General features: G+C 35.6%; 1 protein-coding gene across 2 annotated transcripts in view; it reads left to right on the forward strand.

Annotated features, from left to right (window-relative positions):
* MLLT10 (MLLT10 histone lysine methyltransferase DOT1L cofactor) overlaps window positions 1-17662 on the forward strand; it is a 137297-nt gene that overhangs the window by 22128 nt on the left and 97507 nt on the right. For both annotated transcript variants that reach the window (XM_074156954.1, XM_074156955.1), the window contains exons 4-5: window positions 144-198; window positions 13610-13719. In XM_074156954.1, coding sequence (XP_074013055.1) covers window positions 144-198; window positions 13610-13719 — 165 coding nt within the window. The remainder of the gene's footprint in view (window positions 1-143; window positions 199-13609; window positions 13720-17662) is intronic.

Below are 17662 nucleotides of genomic sequence, written 5' to 3' on the forward strand. Positions count from 1 at the left end.
GGTTAAGGGAAAACACCCCCATTCACTTTTAAAGAATGGTTGCTTCCTTAAAGTCAGCTAATAGTTTTGATGTGTATGGTTTCTTTTTCAATGCTCCTATGATCATTCCATTTTTTTATTTTATTTTTGCTTTTTTTTCCTAGAGATGTGAATTATGTCCTCATAAGGATGGTGCTTTAAAGAGAACAGATAATGGGGGTAAGTTTTATTCTTATTTTTTGTGAACTCTCTTATTTCGTATGAGGGAAATAAATCTGTGGAAAAAAAATATTATAAGGATCCTAAACATAAATGAAAACACTGGTTGGTTTGGAAAGAGAGAACTATTTTACAGTAACCTTTATTTGTCCAATTTAGGCTGAACATAGTTTGAGAAGATCAATCCTTATTCTTGGTTTTATTTTGGGGAATTTAGTTACAATGAAGGAGAAACTGCATTTTAAAATTTATCCTTTTTACCCATTAAAATCATATGTTATGTGTATTTAGTTGGAGTTTGAATGTTTACAGAAAAGCTGTAGAAAGTGCACCATTCATGGAGGAAAGTGGAATTTTTTATGTCTGTAGCCCAGACTGAATGCACCAATGCATTTTCAGAGGATAGCTTTTTCATGCCTGATTTGCTAATAGGTTCTGTAACGAAGTTGGAGATGAAAAGTTGCAGTAGTGATTACCTGTCCCTTCTATCTTTTTAATTTCATCATTCAAGTTATAATCAGTCATTTGAGGTAGAACAAAACCAATTTTCTTTTCAGTAATTTTACTTTTCAGTTAAGTCTCTCCTAACTGACTGTACTCTCTGAAATTAATATGTTTTTCATGCAATGTCTGCTTCTAGCAGTGGAAATGCGTGATGTTTGTAGTTAATACTAAGGAATGGTATGCAGGGAGGCTCTTGCTTATACTTACTGCTATAACAACCAGGGTCAGCTAACTTTGTTATGTGCCAATTTGGAGGGCTGGAAGCCAAAGAGTGTAAAGGGGTCGCACCTGTGGGGAGGAGCAGACAGGACAGGTGACCCAGAGCTGAGCAACTGGGTGTTCCATCCCATCTGCATCATGTTCAGTATAAATTTGAGGGATCAAAGGGGTCAGCCCTCTCTTCCTCAATGGCTGGCGTCCGAGGAGGACTCTGTCCATTTTTCTGCCTTTGATCCCGATCCGTGTGTTCCTGAATTCAGTTCCCATCTGCTGGTGAGTCCAGTCTGGGATTTTCCCAGTGCCTGCCAGTGATGTGATGGTCATTCTGGGAGCTTGATATTGGTTTTGTATATCCTTCCATATACTTCATTATTTTCTTATTAATTTTTATATTTTATTTTTATTGTTAATATTTAATTATTTTTTTTAAAACCTATAGCTCTCTCTTCCTTCCATTCTGGAAAGGAAGAGGGGCTCATAGAGAGCATCTGTTGTTTGTTTAGCGGCCAGCCCAGCCTAAACTGTTGTATCAGTTCTGCTCCTGCTGAGTAGAACTGCTAGAGAAACTCTCCACTGAATATCCTGTCTTGATTCTGTTTATATTAATAGCTGGGTGATATGAGTGAAAAAATTCAATTAACTTTTCAGTCACTTCTGGAATTCCTTCTTCTCTCTTTACTAGGTGCGTCTAAATTCCTGTGCATCTTCTACCTGTTAATAGCCTGATCATTTTGATACTGACTCCTTGCTTTTGTGAGAGGAGTCTGGATTTCATTTGGACAATCTGTGTAAATTGTATTCTGGAGAGTTAATGCTGCATATGTAATATTCTAACTAGTTTATATCTTAGCTTAGCTTAGTGTTGATGCAGCTTTGCTATTTCTGTTGCAGTTGAGTTGCAGGAACACTAAGCCTGCTTGTGTTCAGGCTGATCTACTCTTTCCCTTGTCTATGCTTCACTGCAACGATCAGTTTATGCTCTAGTGTTCACCATTCTAGTGTCTGCTTATCTCAAACGCATTAGTGAACTTAGCATCATTTGTGAGCGTTAGGAGATTGTATAGAGTCTGTGTTGTCTGTGTGTCAGTGAAACTATTATCTTAAGTGCCAGCTCAGTATTTTAGCCTTAAAACTATTCTTCTCAGGTTGATACATGGGAGCGTGGAATTAATTTCTTCAGAAATGGCAGCTGGATGCTTGCTTTTTTAGGAAATAAGTAATGAGAAAGCCTCAAACTTCTTGAAATACATGTTAAAATTTGTGAAGTGTGAAGTAGCTGAAGTGTTTTCTTAAAGTAGTGTTTGGGAATGCCTTGCTGTTCTGTATGATAATTTTGAAACTTTCTTTGCATAGCCTTGAGAACATATTTTGACAGTGTGCATCAAAGATGAGAATCCTATTAGTTGTCTCATAGCTGTATTATTGTCTGAATTCTTGTCTGAAAATGAGTTACTGTATAATTATTTAAGTTTAAATAGCAAAGATCTTACACTGTAGGAACGGTATTGTCCCTACTGTAATATTAATGACCAAATATTTTCATCAGTGAAAGCTTCATAGTGAAAATTTCATAGCAGAGAAATCTTAAGAATTTGTACCTCACCTTCTGGAAATATCCCTGCCTCAGTAATAGATCTTGTCCATGGTGTTGAATACAGCAAATCCTACATTATGGACCAAATGTCCTTTAAATAACAGCTTCACAGAAGGATGTGAACCTTGGAAGAAATGAACTCTGACTGGTGTTGCATATCAAAAATCTACATTCTTAACCTGAAGCTTTCCTTTCAAAGAGTTGCCTAACAAGGGATTGTGCTAGAAGAGTTTCAGAGTTAAGGAAATACTGTTGAAGGTTATATAATGGGCTTGCCAATTTAAAATTGTATCTACAGTAGGTTAATACTTGGAATTTTTTTTTTAATGCTGTTAACGCCATTTGTTGCGAAGGGAAATGATAAAAAGATGCAGGTATTCCTGAAGAAACTTTGAAACAAACACTGATAAAACCTTGTAAGTATCCAGGTTTAGAAATTTGTGGCTATGGAGTCTTTCTGTAAGTAAAGAAATATTTAAATGGTCTTAGCTTTTCAGAACAAGGGAAGAAATTACTGATTTTATGTCAGTGATATAAAGTTATGCTTCTTTCTGCCTTCTGGCAACAAGTAACTTCACGTTGTTGCCAGAAAATCAGTATATTTTTTGTTTTGAATATGCAGATACCCTAGCTCGTACATTGTCTGCTGCTCTTGTAGATTTATTTTTTTGGTAACAGTCTTCTGGATATTTGCTTTTTAATAATGTGAAGAAATGGGGTTTTTTTGGGTGTTGAATATACTGTATTTTCTTTTACATCAGGAGTCTTAGTGTTTTTTGGTCTACTGAACTTTTACTATAGGGTTCCATGATTTTCTTAACCTGCAGTAAGACATTGGTACTGCAGAGTGGGGTCTTGCTGTGTGTTAATCTCTCCTTCCTGATGGTACTAGCATTTAAACTTTGACAAAATAGTCTGTGACTCAAACTTGTGTTGTTTTTAAGTATTACTAACTGACTAGAAAATAGTGACAGTGGTGTATAGTGTGGTTGTGTTGGTATGTTGTGGGGCTTTGTTTTTACCCTGCCCTGAGTGGCATGAAGTTTCCTTGGTGTGCATTTTTCCTCCTTCTGCCTCTCTTCTTACTAGCCTGGTGCTGCTTATCTGACTTTCTGGACATCAGAACTTCCTTAGATTTGCTTTTTAGGTTTGATATTTCTGGTTGGAGATGTCTAGTGTACCTTAGTCATGATTATCAGTAAGGTTGCTAAGGGGTATTGTTGGGTTCTCCAGTATCATCTATGGCAGATAGGGAATTACAGTTTTCAGTGATAGTATAACTACAGCATTCTTGGACCAGTACTTGTCATGGATGTTATACGCAACTTGAAAGTGCCATCCTGAGATAGTAAGAGGAGAGGAACGTGGCGTGGAGGCCAAGCAATATTTGGCCTGCTCTCTTTATCAGTATGAACTAGATTCTTGGGAAAGTTCTTGGAAGCCTTCTCAGAATACTTTCCCAGCCTACAAGCATTTACACTTTGGAAATTCTTGAACAAGAGATGGTATTTTTGTGTAAGAAGAGTCCATCACACTATTAATGTGTCCACTGCTGTATAAAGGTTTAGTGTCTATAATGTGTGGCAAGGCATTTTGCAGTTGGTCTACACAATGTATCACGATGTACACTGGTTTGTTTTGAACCTCTTACCTCACGGTTTTATTTGATGCCACTTGGCGCTTGCTAAGTGATAGCAGGTGACAAAGAGCAGGTATTCTATGTTCACCTTTTCAATACCTCTTCTGGCTTTATAGACTTCTGTCGTATTCTTCTTTTTCTCTTTTTCAGGGTGAGTGAGCCCAGACTGATTGGGCATTTCTTGTACAGAAAACTGACCGTCACCTTTCCCTTGCTCTATATGTCTTCCAAATGTTACTTAATTCTTACGAGAGCTGAATGTGAAATTTTAGACAAGCAACTGTGCCGTACATGATGCCCTGTAATCTCTAGTCTGCAAAATGATTACAGAATGGTTTAGTGTTCCCTAACATGACTACTAGTGTAACTATTGATCACTATTTTTTGGTAGAACTTTTTCTCATTAGCTGCAGAGTATTTTCACTACCCTAAACATTCACACTACCTCAAAACTAGGACAGATCCTGAAATTGGAATGAAAGTACTGATTCTAGCAAGCCTTTTGCCTGAAGAATGCTCTTAAAAATGAGCGCACTGTTTTCTGCATTTGCTCTGAAAACAGAAGATATGGGTAATTTACATTTTTGAGGCATTAACTGTTTTCACAGCCACAGCTAACTCTTTGCTTTTTGGGTTATTGGAGGTGAAGTGGAATAGGGGAAGTTCAGTCATCCTAGAAAACAGTGACTGTATTAGCCAAGTGGTTTCTAGACAGCATTGTGGAAACATTCTTCTTAGTGTTGGAAACTCATGGAGATGGTTCTGCACCAAGTTGCTAGCGTGTCTGGATCTGGAAGGACTAAAGAGTTCGTGTGAAGCGCCCAGTGGAATTGGCATTTTTTGTTGCTCATAACCTTTTTTGGTACACTGGAGAGTACGTAGGTGCCTGCCTGTTGTTGGCTTGGTTATGGTGGCTGCTGTCCCTGTAATCAGAACCTTTGGTGAGCCCAAAGAGGTGATTCTGTCTGGATTTGAGCAAAATGCATCCTAGTCTGCTTCAGTGCCCCTCCTGTGCTTTCCATTGTCAGAGACCTGAACTGACCCTGAACACAAGCAGCTAAGGTCTGGTTGCACATGTTTGTTAGTCTCTTCACGCTGTGAAAATGGTCATTCTGCTTCTGCACTTGCGCAGGTCTTGGAAACAATACAGTTCCATTTCGCAGAGTGTAGGCTCGACTGATAGCCATGGTGGGGTTTATCTGCCAGCGGGTTATCCGTGCTAAGGATTATTAGGAGTTGACTGTATTAAGCTACACATTTGATTGAACTAATTTTTTAAGAGTAGTGGGACATTGCATGGTTATGATCAGGGTGATTGTCAGAAATTTTAGGAATAAGCTTTTAATATGTTTTAATATTTTGGCTACCTTGTATCTGTGACTGTCTTACAGCTGTGGTTAAGTTTGTGAACAAAAGATAGTGGACTTTGCATAATTTGTTTTTGCATAAACATCAGAACTTTTTCAGTGTTCAGGGATGGCAGTTCTGTAAATTCTGTTATTTACTGGTGTTTTATTTAGTTACTGAATTGATACTAAAAGTAGAAAAGTGGGATTGAGTTGAAAATGGAACTTTTTACTTTGAATGTATTTATTGACAGAATTCCTTGCTAAATTTGATGTTTGTGTTCATCTAGGGGCACTGCTATGGTTTTAAACACATGGCTATGAGATTTTTTTTTTTTAAATATGAAAAAATATGAAAAATATGTGAGAGTTGCTTATTGGTTTGCTATCTTATGTGTAAGAAGGCTATTGAACAAGAGTTTAACTTTTCTTTAGCTTTGTACTCTGTGGATTAGTATTTGGACAAAACATAAACACATATTTTTTTAAAAACAGAAGAGCAACAAGTGAGCATTTGTTTGAAGATACCTGAGAACTGTAGGCTGTTTGACAGTTTTGGGCCTTTTCAATTCAGTAGTGTTTCCTTAACTGTTACAGCAATTTCTTATGGGGTTTTGACACTCGGTGAGGAAGAAATAAAATCATGACCGTTTGAACTGATTATAGTTTTTTGAATTCCAATTCTTTTATCTTCTCATAATACTATGTGGTCTGGTTTTTAATCAAATTGTTCAGTTGTATCTAATATTGTGCATCTCCCATTTTAATAGTTTTCTTACAGTAATCTTTGTCCACAATTTTCTGTAAGCCTAAAAGGCTTGATTTTGCTGTACAAGTTGTTACTTTGAAATCTGATTCCACTGGATGATGATCAGGAATGCTGCGTAACAGCATTCTTTGTGTGACTTTTCACCAAGACTTCTTTCATGCAGCTGCTTGGGAAAAGGCCAGCTAACAATGCGGTGGCTTTATGTCATCGTCCAGGCCCTCTTTCCATCCCCCGGGTTAGTGTCAGGATCTCCCAAGTCTATAAAAACATCGTATGCTAGGTTTTCCTATTGCTATTGTTATTATGTGAGAGCATAATATTGTTATTATGTGAGAGTCAGCAGCTCTCACAGTCAGATTTACTATTCTGATCGGTTTTCTTGGTCTTAATGTCTAAGAATATGGATGGTATAATGTCATATGTATACATTCAGGCATATGCATTTTCCAAGAAGTGCTTACCTACAAATGTTCTGGTGCTTTTGTGCAGATTTGCAGGAGTTTGTATGTGTGCTTTTTTTTTTTTAATGGTAAAGACAGTTAAATTGATAAACAATTTAAAATATTTTACTAATATAAATATACATGTTACCATATAATCTGTATTGTATATTTATTATTTATATTGCTAGTAAGCATAATGTATAACTAGGAAAAAGGTTTTTGGAGCTTCAGATAAGTATTTATGACATTTCTTCCTTTTATTGTATGAAAGGATTTCTTGAGGGAGGGGAAGAGGCTCATTAATACCATAGCATGCCAGATAAAATTATTAAAGCTATTAGCTTACTCAGTGGACCAGTGGAATATAATCTGTAGTTGTTTCAAAAACAAACTATTTGTTGTCCTGCTGAGTAATGACCCAAAGTTAATTTTTCTTATGTACCAATTCTTTAGTTTAGGAACAAATTTTGATAAATGGAGAGTTTGGTGAAGTTCTATAGTGGGACTCTACAGGGTGAAGCCTTTTTTTCATAGGCAAGCAGTATATATATATATTAATAGATAATTGTCCTTTCATTCTGTGTACCAGTGATAAAGTTGACTACCAACCACAGTAGTGAGATCTCTAGCGGTTAGTGTGAGCACCTATTTTTTACCCAACTTTGAAAAAAGTGGATCAAACAATATAGTGAATAATACTACAAACAATAGAGAGGATAATACTATATTAACTACATCAAACTCTAAAACTGTGTTTACTAGGGTAAGGAAAACACAGTAACTTAAGCTGACAGATTTCTTTCCTGCAAGTTTTATTGTCTTTACAGGAAACAAAGATCAGGGTCAAAACAAAAGTGTATGGAATCCCTTAATGAAGGGACACTTAGCTAAAGATCTAAAATAGTTCTTAATCTTACCCTCTGGCAAATAGTAACGGTCTTAAGTACCTCTTTTCTGGATTCACCTTCCAGAGTGGGATAGAGCTGAATCTTGGGGTTAGTCAGCAGGTCTGACAATTGTGGAAACTGAGGGTGCAAGTTCATGTAATCTAGGACAACTATTGACCTCTGCTGAAAGGAACGGACTATGCTTTACCCATGACTGGGTGTTTCTTCACTTGTGTTTTTGTGTAAGGCAATCCTACAACCTGATGGATTGTATCAACTTATTTACTGATTCTGTTGGAGGGTAAACTTTTGTTTTCCGCCAAGTTTAGTAATCAGGTGAATAAAATTTTATCTGTCTTGCTACATGGCAAGGACATCGATTGTGGGAGTTAGCCCTAGTGTAGCACCTACACTGTTTCTGTTAGTTCACATGCTATAGGTGAGCTTGTCTTGATTTGGATAGTAGGATGGTTTATAAGTCTTTTGCTGTTATTTTATTATGAAGTAAAATATTAGAAAAGCAGGGCTTCAAAATTTGCCTTGGAAGATGATTTAAAAGTACTATGAATCTATTTACGGTGAAAGTGCTTGTGAATCAAGTTTTGAACACTTAAACAGTAGTTGTAAAGGCAAAAATTTAGTTAGATGGATAACGTACTGTATATTATTTATCTTCCTGGGTTTTCTTTGTTAATTTTAGATTACTTTGTTAGAGATTGCTTCTAGTTATAGAGTTCTTGGTTGGCAACAGTCTTTTGTTTGCTGCTGATGAAATTGTTCTTTGTTGCATTGGAATAACAGATCAACTGTTTATTTTCAGTTAGTGTTCTGGAGTCCGAGATTTGTTACTCTAAATGTTAGTGAATAATGTATATTCAAATTATACCTCCTAAGTATGTACTGCTAGGTTTTCACAGAGTTAAAAATTAGTTAGGCACCTGAAATAAAAAATCTCAGCAAAAGATTGGTAAAACTTGGATAGATTCTGTGCTGGTAATTATACATTTTGTATGCCAGAATGAGACACAAAAATTGGCAAAACTCAGTAGTGTGTCTTTCTGAGGGATAAATCAAAACAAAAAGGTCTCAAGTGAAAAGCTGGAAGTTTCATAAGACTTATTTAAACTTTTAAGGCTTTTCAGCATGAATTTCCAATTTCTGATATTGAAGAAAACAGTTTTTTCGTTATGATTGTTATCAAAGTGGATCTTGGAGTTCGTTTATATGTGGTTTGATGCTTTAATGTTGGTTGAAGTCGTTTCCTAAGATCTCTTCAAAGGAAAGTGTCTTAGCTATACTTTCGTGATGTTATCTTAGAAAACACAGTGGATTTTTTTTTTTGAAAGGTAAGTAACGTTTCCCAAAGCTATTGGACTTGAAAGCACAGTTGAAGTAAATATTTTTAATTTTAATTTGGCTGTCACCATTACGTTGTTTCTAATAAGTAATAACCAAAAACTGATGACATTTTACAATTTCTGGATGGAGGCATTGATTGTTGTAGAATACTGGATCGTTTAAAGCAAAAGAGGCAGTGAATCTGCCAGCCCATGGTAGCCTGCTGTATTTTATTTTTTTTTTTTTTACCAGTTTCAGAGAGAGCAGTTCTTATAAGAATGCACAGAAACAAGCAAACTCAGTGGCTGATTTGAATTGTTATAAAACATTTCCTTATTTTAAAATAAGCAAGCCAGGCATTATCATCTGGTAAAAATATTATTATTGAGAAATCACATATGTAAAATGGCTACCTTCTTAAAGACTGAGAAATAGTAAGTCAAGTAAGAAAAAAAAAAAGAAAATCCTGAGGATAGGGAAAATTTCAAGAACATTTTGCAAGATGCCAGTACCTGCATTTACAAAAACATTTGTGACCACTGCTCCTCCACCTCCAGTTAGTCATCCTGAAAAGGAGATGAAAGCAGAAGTAAATTGAGTATAAGCAATTCAGTGGCAATAGTAAGAGTTTGTTGGTAAATACAGTAACTTTTATAAGTAAAATTAAAAGAAGTGAGTCATAAATTTGTGGCCAGTTGTTTGGATGCAAACCATGCACAATCAAAGTGAATGAAGCTTATCATTGATTTAAATAATAAAGGATGTGATCTATACAGATAGTTTTAAAAAACTTATTTGGAACAGAAGTGATCTGAAAAATGGAATGAGTTCCTGGATAAGTTTTTAGAACAGTTAAGAAAAGTCAGAGTATCATGTTGTTATTTCTGTGTGGTGTTTTGGGTGAAGAGGAATAGCGTTAAAATAATTCCAGTTACAACAGAAACTAGTGAGAACATTTTAAATGTTACTGAATGTGCTACTGTTTTTTTTTTTTTTTTTTATAAACTCTAAAACACGGGTATACAACAGTATTTTTCACACTTAAACATTGGGAAAGCTCATAAGGACTGGATTTTATGAAGGGTTTTTATGGGGCAAAAAAAAGATGTATGGTTGCTTGATGAAGTTGATAGTCAAGAATAATGTAGCAAGTGATTTGAATAGGAAGTTTACAGTGCAATCTTTATAGCCTAGAGTTAATTGGAAATACATATTTTAGTGTAGCCTTAAATATCATAAATCCTTATAGCTGACAAGAGAAGCAAGCATTTATATGTACAGTTTGGATAGGTGTCTCTTTAGGATGTTTTATTCTACTTGCAGTCAAACTGGGCAGTTGTGATCCAGTCAGAAGCAGCAGAGAAAAGCACTCAACTCTGAACCTGGCAGGAGGTACTTTATTCTGTTGAGATTCTGAGTGCTGGGCTCTGCCTGAGAGTAGCTGTCTAAAAGAGGAGGAAGTGGCAGTGGAGGATGGGGGAGGCATTTCCTCACTGTTTTATACAGTCAAGAGCCCTCTCAATTGAGGAAAACATTAAAGTCTGCTTGTATTCTAGTGGCTTTTTCTTCCATCAGTGAGACAGAGGAGAGCTATCACACTTTGTTTGGCAGTAGGTGTCCTTACTTCCATGCTTACTCTTTGTAGCAACAGTGACTAGTCTTTTGATGCTTAGGAAAAAGATTATGTTTATTTGCTTTCTTTTCGGTTTTCCTCCACTACTGTATGGTCCTTATATGGTGAAACTGAATCTTCTTAACCTCCCTTAAGTTAACAAGTTTTGTGGAGGAAACTACAAACCTTGAGTTCTCCAAAGATAGAGATTCCACGGCAAATTTAGGCAACCATTCCTTAACCACGCTTGTTATGGAAAAATGTCTTCCCTATTCTTTCTTCAGGGAGAGGTGCTAAACCTCTGCCTCTTTTGGTTCTTCCAGGTGAGCTAGGCGTTGCTCTCTGACAATTTTGGACAAAAGAACAGTTAAGCCGTTGTGTAGGGCGTCTCTGAGTCCTAGTGGGAGCTGTCACTGGAGTTAGGCTTCTTCTATGATGTAGACATTTGAGGCTGGTAACTTAAGGGTGCCATAGCCTCTCCTATAGTTGAGTTTTTATTGGACAGGTTGTGATTTTTCAGCAAGGTCAGATTATCTGGGATCTAAAGATGCCAGTTGGAAACCAATGGAAAAGGTCCCTTGTCCTCAGTTCTCTGAGTGCTTATCGATCCCTTGTTCAAAAAGTGTGTTAGTGCTGTGGTACTTCATTTGTTTCATTATATAGATACTGGGTTTGTTTTCATGAAAGATGGAAGTGCATAATACGCACGGCTGTCTTGGATATGTGCTCTATATTTTGGAAATCAGAATATATTAAGCTTGTAGGTTTCTGGATATATTATTTAATTCTTTTTTATGGTGATGGAGTAGTTTTCAGTTAAAGTTGCTTCTGAAACTGTTTTCTTGCAGTGAAAATTCTTTACTCACCTAAATTTCAGTTGGCTTAGTAAGTGATTTTTTTTTTTTTTTTTAAGTCTCCAGTATATTTTGTATATGTACAGAATAATTTTTCATTATAAGTAAGTGTAACTGGAGTACAGGCTTAATTACGTCTGAAGGAAAAGCTCTTGCTATCTGTTTATCTGTAACTAACTGAAGAAGGATTTTTTTCAGAATTTCGGTGTCACTTTTCTACTGGTTTAATGGCTTTATTAGATGAATGGTGTTTCTATTTGAATTAATTTATTGAGAGGAATTTTAAAGATAAATATTCACCACTAGCACCATGTTAACATTTATTTATCTGTCTGTAGTAAGGGCAGTTTGCAAGCCTTAGAAAAGTCCTTATAAACACTTATTTCCTGAAGATAATTCAAGTAGAGAACAAAAAAAGACTGTGGTTTTTAAAGATTTTTCCAGTCTATTTGTTAATGATGATTTTAAAATGGTCTGTTGGAACTGTTTTTAAAAGCAGCTCAAGTTGGCAGTTTATACTTTATTTTCCTTACCCTTTTATTAGTCTCATGCTATTTCTGTGTGGAATAATACTACAAACTATTTGTGAATAAAATGATGAAGCAGCACAGATACTGTATGTAGTTGTGGATGAAATACTAGAATGATACATGTTACATTGACTGTGACTGTTGACTATAACAGTTGTGTGTGTGCTTTTCATTTTCTATTCAAATTATAACTACCAATTTAGTAAATGGGGAGGGAGGACACCAATCAGTTGGAAGCAATTAGAAAAGATTTGTTGTTTAAGAAACGAATAAAAGAATACCATTCCAGACTCCCAGCAATACTACGTTTAGCTCAGTTTAAGAGTTGTATGGTTAGGTGAAGAAATTAAGAACCTTTAGATTCAGTAGAGTAGTTAAAAAGGGAAAATCCAAGATGGAAACAAGACTCAAAAAGGTCTGCAGTGAGGCAGTGTGATGATGGTTTTGTGTGTGGGGTTTTGGTTTTTTTTTGTTTATTTTTTTTTTTGTTTGTTTTCTTCATCATAGGATGCATTTGCACAATGATAATTTACTTTGTTTACCTAATGTAATAATCTGCTAGATTATCTGATTATGTAAACCTGTCATTTTATGTCCTTAATATTTACATACAAGTAAGCCTGTGTAGGAGAAAATAACAATTCTTTTCAAGGTGTACTGAGGGTCTTGTGATGAAAGACTTCATTTTTCCTCTTGGGGAAGAATAGAATTCATGCTAAATGATTAGCCACACCAAATTCACTTCAGATGAGGTAGCTCTGTACTATGCAATATTATTCTTGTAATCCTATTACTAGTGTCAGTATATTAATATGTTGGGTTAGCTTTTTAGCAGCTTCTGCTAAATTTACAGTTATGGCAGACTGTCTTCCACTGAAACAAACTGATGACTTGGGATCTTAGTATTGAAAAAAGGCCTAAAATTAGTAGGTTTCTTTCTGAATTGGTGTTTCTCCTCGCCCCTATCCAACCAAATGTCAGACAATTAGGAATGTTTAGTTCTTGAAATGTTGTTAAAGCACAATATGGTAAGTAACAAAGCATTTATCAATGACCCTAAGTTAATGGGTTAGAACAGGACTGGATATAGGAATTGATTTCCTATGAAAAAGTAAGTTGGGCACACCTTTAAAGAAGTAAAAGAGGAGATTTGTTAGAGGGGATGTGGGGGTGTGTGTGTTGGGACTTTTTTCTATGAAAACAGAAGTCTAGTCAAATTAGAATGACTTTGCATGACTAAAAAGTGTACACAGAAGTCTTATATGATGGGAATGCTTGCATGAATACTGGTTTGTTCAGATGATATTTCCCTTTTGCAGGAGTTCCTGTTACTTTTATGTGAGGACTGTGTTAATCCAAGAAATCTAAAGAAATAACCCATTTTTCCATTTGGGTGGCACTGTTTGTATAAATCGTTAGCATTTGGATTTCATGGAGTATTATTTGTATGAATTCTCCACTGAATAAACTTAAAAAATGTATTACAGCTCATCTAAACTTTGGATAATATAAAATGAAATGTAAACATGACTAAAGTAACTTATGTCTGTAATATTCTAAGCGGTTAAAATAGTCTATGGATAAAAGTGTTGTAAAAGGTTCTTTGTACTATAATTGAAATGTCCTTTGAGCTTCTAGAAAACATTAAAATAAAATGCAATTATAACTTTTTGTAGGTTGGGCTCATGTGGTTTGTGCTCTGTACATTCCCGAGGTGCAGTTTGCAAATGTTGCTACAATGGAACCTATCGTGTTGCAGTCTGTTCCTCATGATCGTTATAATAAGGTATAATTATATGTCTTTTTATCTGTATCTAATGTATTTTTTTTAAAACTTCTGAGCTTTGCTAATCTAAAACTACGCTTCTTAGAATGCACTTTATATAAAATTCATAAATGTATGCAGTAATGCTGTATGTTTTCTGCTATGACTTTATGATAAATTCAAGAATTAAGAAAGCTATATTATTAAATTAAGCTGTAAGGTTATCTGCCATGTCTCATTATTCTTTTACAGATTAGGGACTGTTTTTTTAATTAAAAATATCATGATCTTTGAATAATGGTTTATTTTGAAAGGAATGTGAAGTATTTCCCATAGGTTAAAATATTATTACAGCTTATTTGAAATGTTATTATTAATTACCACTAAGTCTTGCTATTTTAAGTATTGATATGAACATAAACATGTTCATAAACATTTCTTTTAGGAAGAAAAGCTATGCTAATATATTAAGGCAAAAGCTTGCAGACTTGCTTTTGTAAACAGTATTCACTTCAGTGGGATTATTTGCTTATAGAAGAACTGCTTCTAAATAAGTGTCAGTGAGATGGAATGTTTTATAAAGTGTGGTGAGACTTTATTTAAAAGAAAATTAAAGCAATGTAATAGTAACTTATTAATGTTCTATATTGATAGTTACATTTTTCTGCGTTTCAATTGTGCTATCTCTTCTTTACTAGGCTTAACTACATCCTCCTTTGTATTTTTCCTTCTGTAGGCAGCAAACTGTCTGAATTTCTGATTAGTTTTATTGCATATTTTTCTTTTGTCTTTTTACCTCTAGTTCCTTTCTTTTACTTTATTTAATAGTGGTTTGCGGACACTGGGGCAAAAGAGGAATAGACTGTGTTATAAGAGAAAGAAAGAAAGAAAAGGCATGCATCACCTCTTGTGTTCTTCCTACAGGGAAACCAGTCCTGTTCACATTGTCCCTGTGACAACTCGTTTTTGTTTTTTCCCCTCAGTTTACATCTTTAATTTATGCGCCTTCCCCCTTCCCATTTCTCTATTCTTTTTTCGTACTTTGGTCTTTTCCTTGTCTGCTTCAGATTCTCATGATTGTTGCCAGCATATCTTGCCTGTCTTACTTACCAGTGTATCTGAAAAGCCAGGAGTCAAACTCTAGGTTCTTCTCATGTTTTCTCATTCCATACTATCTGAGCACCTCACTACTGGCTTCCTTCTGCATTGCCAAGAGCATGCAACAGTGAGGTTAAGTGCAGAACTAGTAAAACTTCTGTGCTTGGACACAAAGCAGTACAGATTTGCTGTAGCAGATGAGTTTATTCTGTTTCTCTTCTCAACTCTGGGCCAACAGCAGTTCTGTTTTCTCATTTTTACTTGAGTAGTAGTCATAATGGTTTTTTTAGCTGGTAGTGATTCTTCCCTAATGTACTTCAAAAATATGTGGAACACTTTGGATTTTGTTGTATCTTCCACCATTTCCATTGGTGGTAATTGATATTGGATGAGTAAATCCTTGTAACTTCAAAAAACGTACCCTGTGTCTTTTAATATTACTTGTTCACAAAGTCCATTGTTAGTCTCTGTCTTTAGTCTTTAATTCCTTTTTATTACAACTAAAGTTGCTTCTTTCCTGAACTGTTTTTCTTCCAAATATGTGACATGTCGTTGGGTTTTACTGCTGCAATTTCAATTTGAATTTTGTTGGTCTGCAGTTACCATGATTTTTTTTGCTTGCTAGATAATTACTAGTGCCATATAGATCACGTAGATAGAGTTCCTGATCTTGTCTAGCTCTTAGTTTTCTGTGGTTTTGGTTGGTGTTCTGATTTAGGCCTATTTTCCATGTTGTCAGCCTAAAACTGCTTTCTTACAGGCTACTACAGTATGTTGTAAAGTGTAATAAGAACTATATCAGAAATGTCAGAGTTTAGGGTCAAACCCCTAGCCTGCAAATTATTTTTTTAAATATTTTTTTTTTTACAGAACTCCGCTTTTGCTGGTTTTATTTTGGTCTGTCTGGTTCAGGGAGATAGTGGTTGTGGATTTCAGGGGAATCAAAGAAATGCCTGTAGTGCCGTTGCTGCAGCAAGCCTCCTGAAACCAATCTAACTTCACTGCCAACAGCAGGCTAATTGTAACAGCACAGAATTTAAGAGGCAATTGCTGACAGAGGACTCTCCCAAGTAGTTTGATAAATCTGTAGCCAGTGCTGAGTTTGGTCTGCTGTAGCTAAACTGTCACCAGTTCCCGAGTGGGGTAGTTTTGAGCAATACCCCCAAAGTCAATACATTTACTAATTCCTTTTTCAGGTAGCCTGCAAGAATTTTGCCCCCGCGCCCCCTTGCTATTCAATATAAATTGGGTTTATTTAAATGGTACCTTTTTTTAGATCAGAAACTTTGTAAAGCATTTAATTCTGACTTTATCAATTTGGGAGGAAATGGGAAAGAAAAGCTGTTTTTTTTGAGAAGTAGATATGGCAAACAGTTCTTAAAACATTTGTTGCACATTGTGAACAAATGTAAACATGTAATTAGGAAAAAAATTACTAAGAGTTGTTTCTCTTTTTAGAGCAGCTTAGTGCTAATTTCATTCTGTCTGTCAACTGAGGTTGGAATAGGATGATTTTAAGAAAGATTTTATTTCCTGTGAAGTCCTAAATAATTCCGTGTGTGTGGCTGGATAGATATAGAATGCTAGCATATGGAATTGGGAGAAAATATAGGCCAATGAAATTACCCTAAGAGAGAATTTATACTGTAGTCTTTAAAATAACGACAAACATCGCTGGAGTTTTGCCAGCAGTTAGTACTTAATTTACACAGTTTTTTTCTATGCACTTGTTTCTTTATTGAGCATTGCGAAATATGCAATGTTACAAAGTACAGTAATCCGAAATGCAAGAAGAAACACAGCAGACACCAAAGCATGAGCCTTGTCAATGTAAAGACATTTGGCTGCTGTTGCCCTGAAGTTTACCTGCTTCTGGGATAAAAACCATCACATTATAGAATGTATCCACTGAATGACTTGAATAGTGGGTTAACTAACAGGAGAGCTCTTCTTACACAGTCGCTTCCAAAAAGAAATGGACTAGTAGTTGCTCTCCTATTTAGTAGATGTTTGTTGTTCCTTGGATAGTTATGGATGGATAATACCTGTTTATTTTATGTGAGCTTTATTTGTCTCTTTCAGGTTCATTTGAAAGTATGTGGTAATTGAATATAATTACTGCTTTTAGGAATCTCTTTTAAGAGGTGATTAAAAATAAGTGCATTTAGAGTTTCTTGATCTGCCTAGTAGTAAAGGCAGCTGTTAGGCTTTTATTTCAGTACTTGCTGCAACAATTGAGAAATTTCTTTGATTCTGTAAGCAGGGAATGCTGTTGGGTAGCTGTTACAAGTAGAGTAAAGTATTTCTGAAATGCTTTATGTTTTATAAGGTTTTTCTCGCTTCATCTTCCCTTCTATCTTTGCTTTTGCTTTTGCAAAGAAGGTTTACGTTTTGAATCATTGAAGGAAAAATACTGAGAGAAACGTAAAGGCAACTTTGCAAAATGTACATTTTGCTATTAAGGAAGCTATGATATTTGTGTATTTTGAGTAAAATTTCCTTGCCGAGTCAAAAGCTTTGTGTAATGTTTTGCTTTTTTTCCAATGTCTTTGGGAGAAGTCTAAGTGCTCTCTTCCTTTCAGAGCTCTGAAGAGCAGCGCTGCTGTGGGCGGTGAGACACAAAGTTTTACCCTTCCACATATGAGAGCTTTCAGAGGAGGTGTAGCAATTGCATGGATTGGCAAATGTGTGAAAGTCTTTGGTTTTCTGCTTTGTGAAAGAAAGAGAAAGGTTCTCAGGCTTCTGGAGTTGTTTCTGTGTCTTAAGAGAAGATTGAAGTATGAGAAACTTAGCTTTAGAGAGAACTTACTGTCCGTATTGGAACAGGAAGATGAAGATGGCCTCATTTCATATGGAAGATTAGGAA

This window comes from Numenius arquata, chromosome 12 (assembly GCF_964106895.1).
Source record: "Numenius arquata chromosome 12, bNumArq3.hap1.1, whole genome shotgun sequence".
NCBI classification, from domain to species: Eukaryota; Metazoa; Chordata; class Aves; order Charadriiformes; family Scolopacidae; genus Numenius; species Numenius arquata.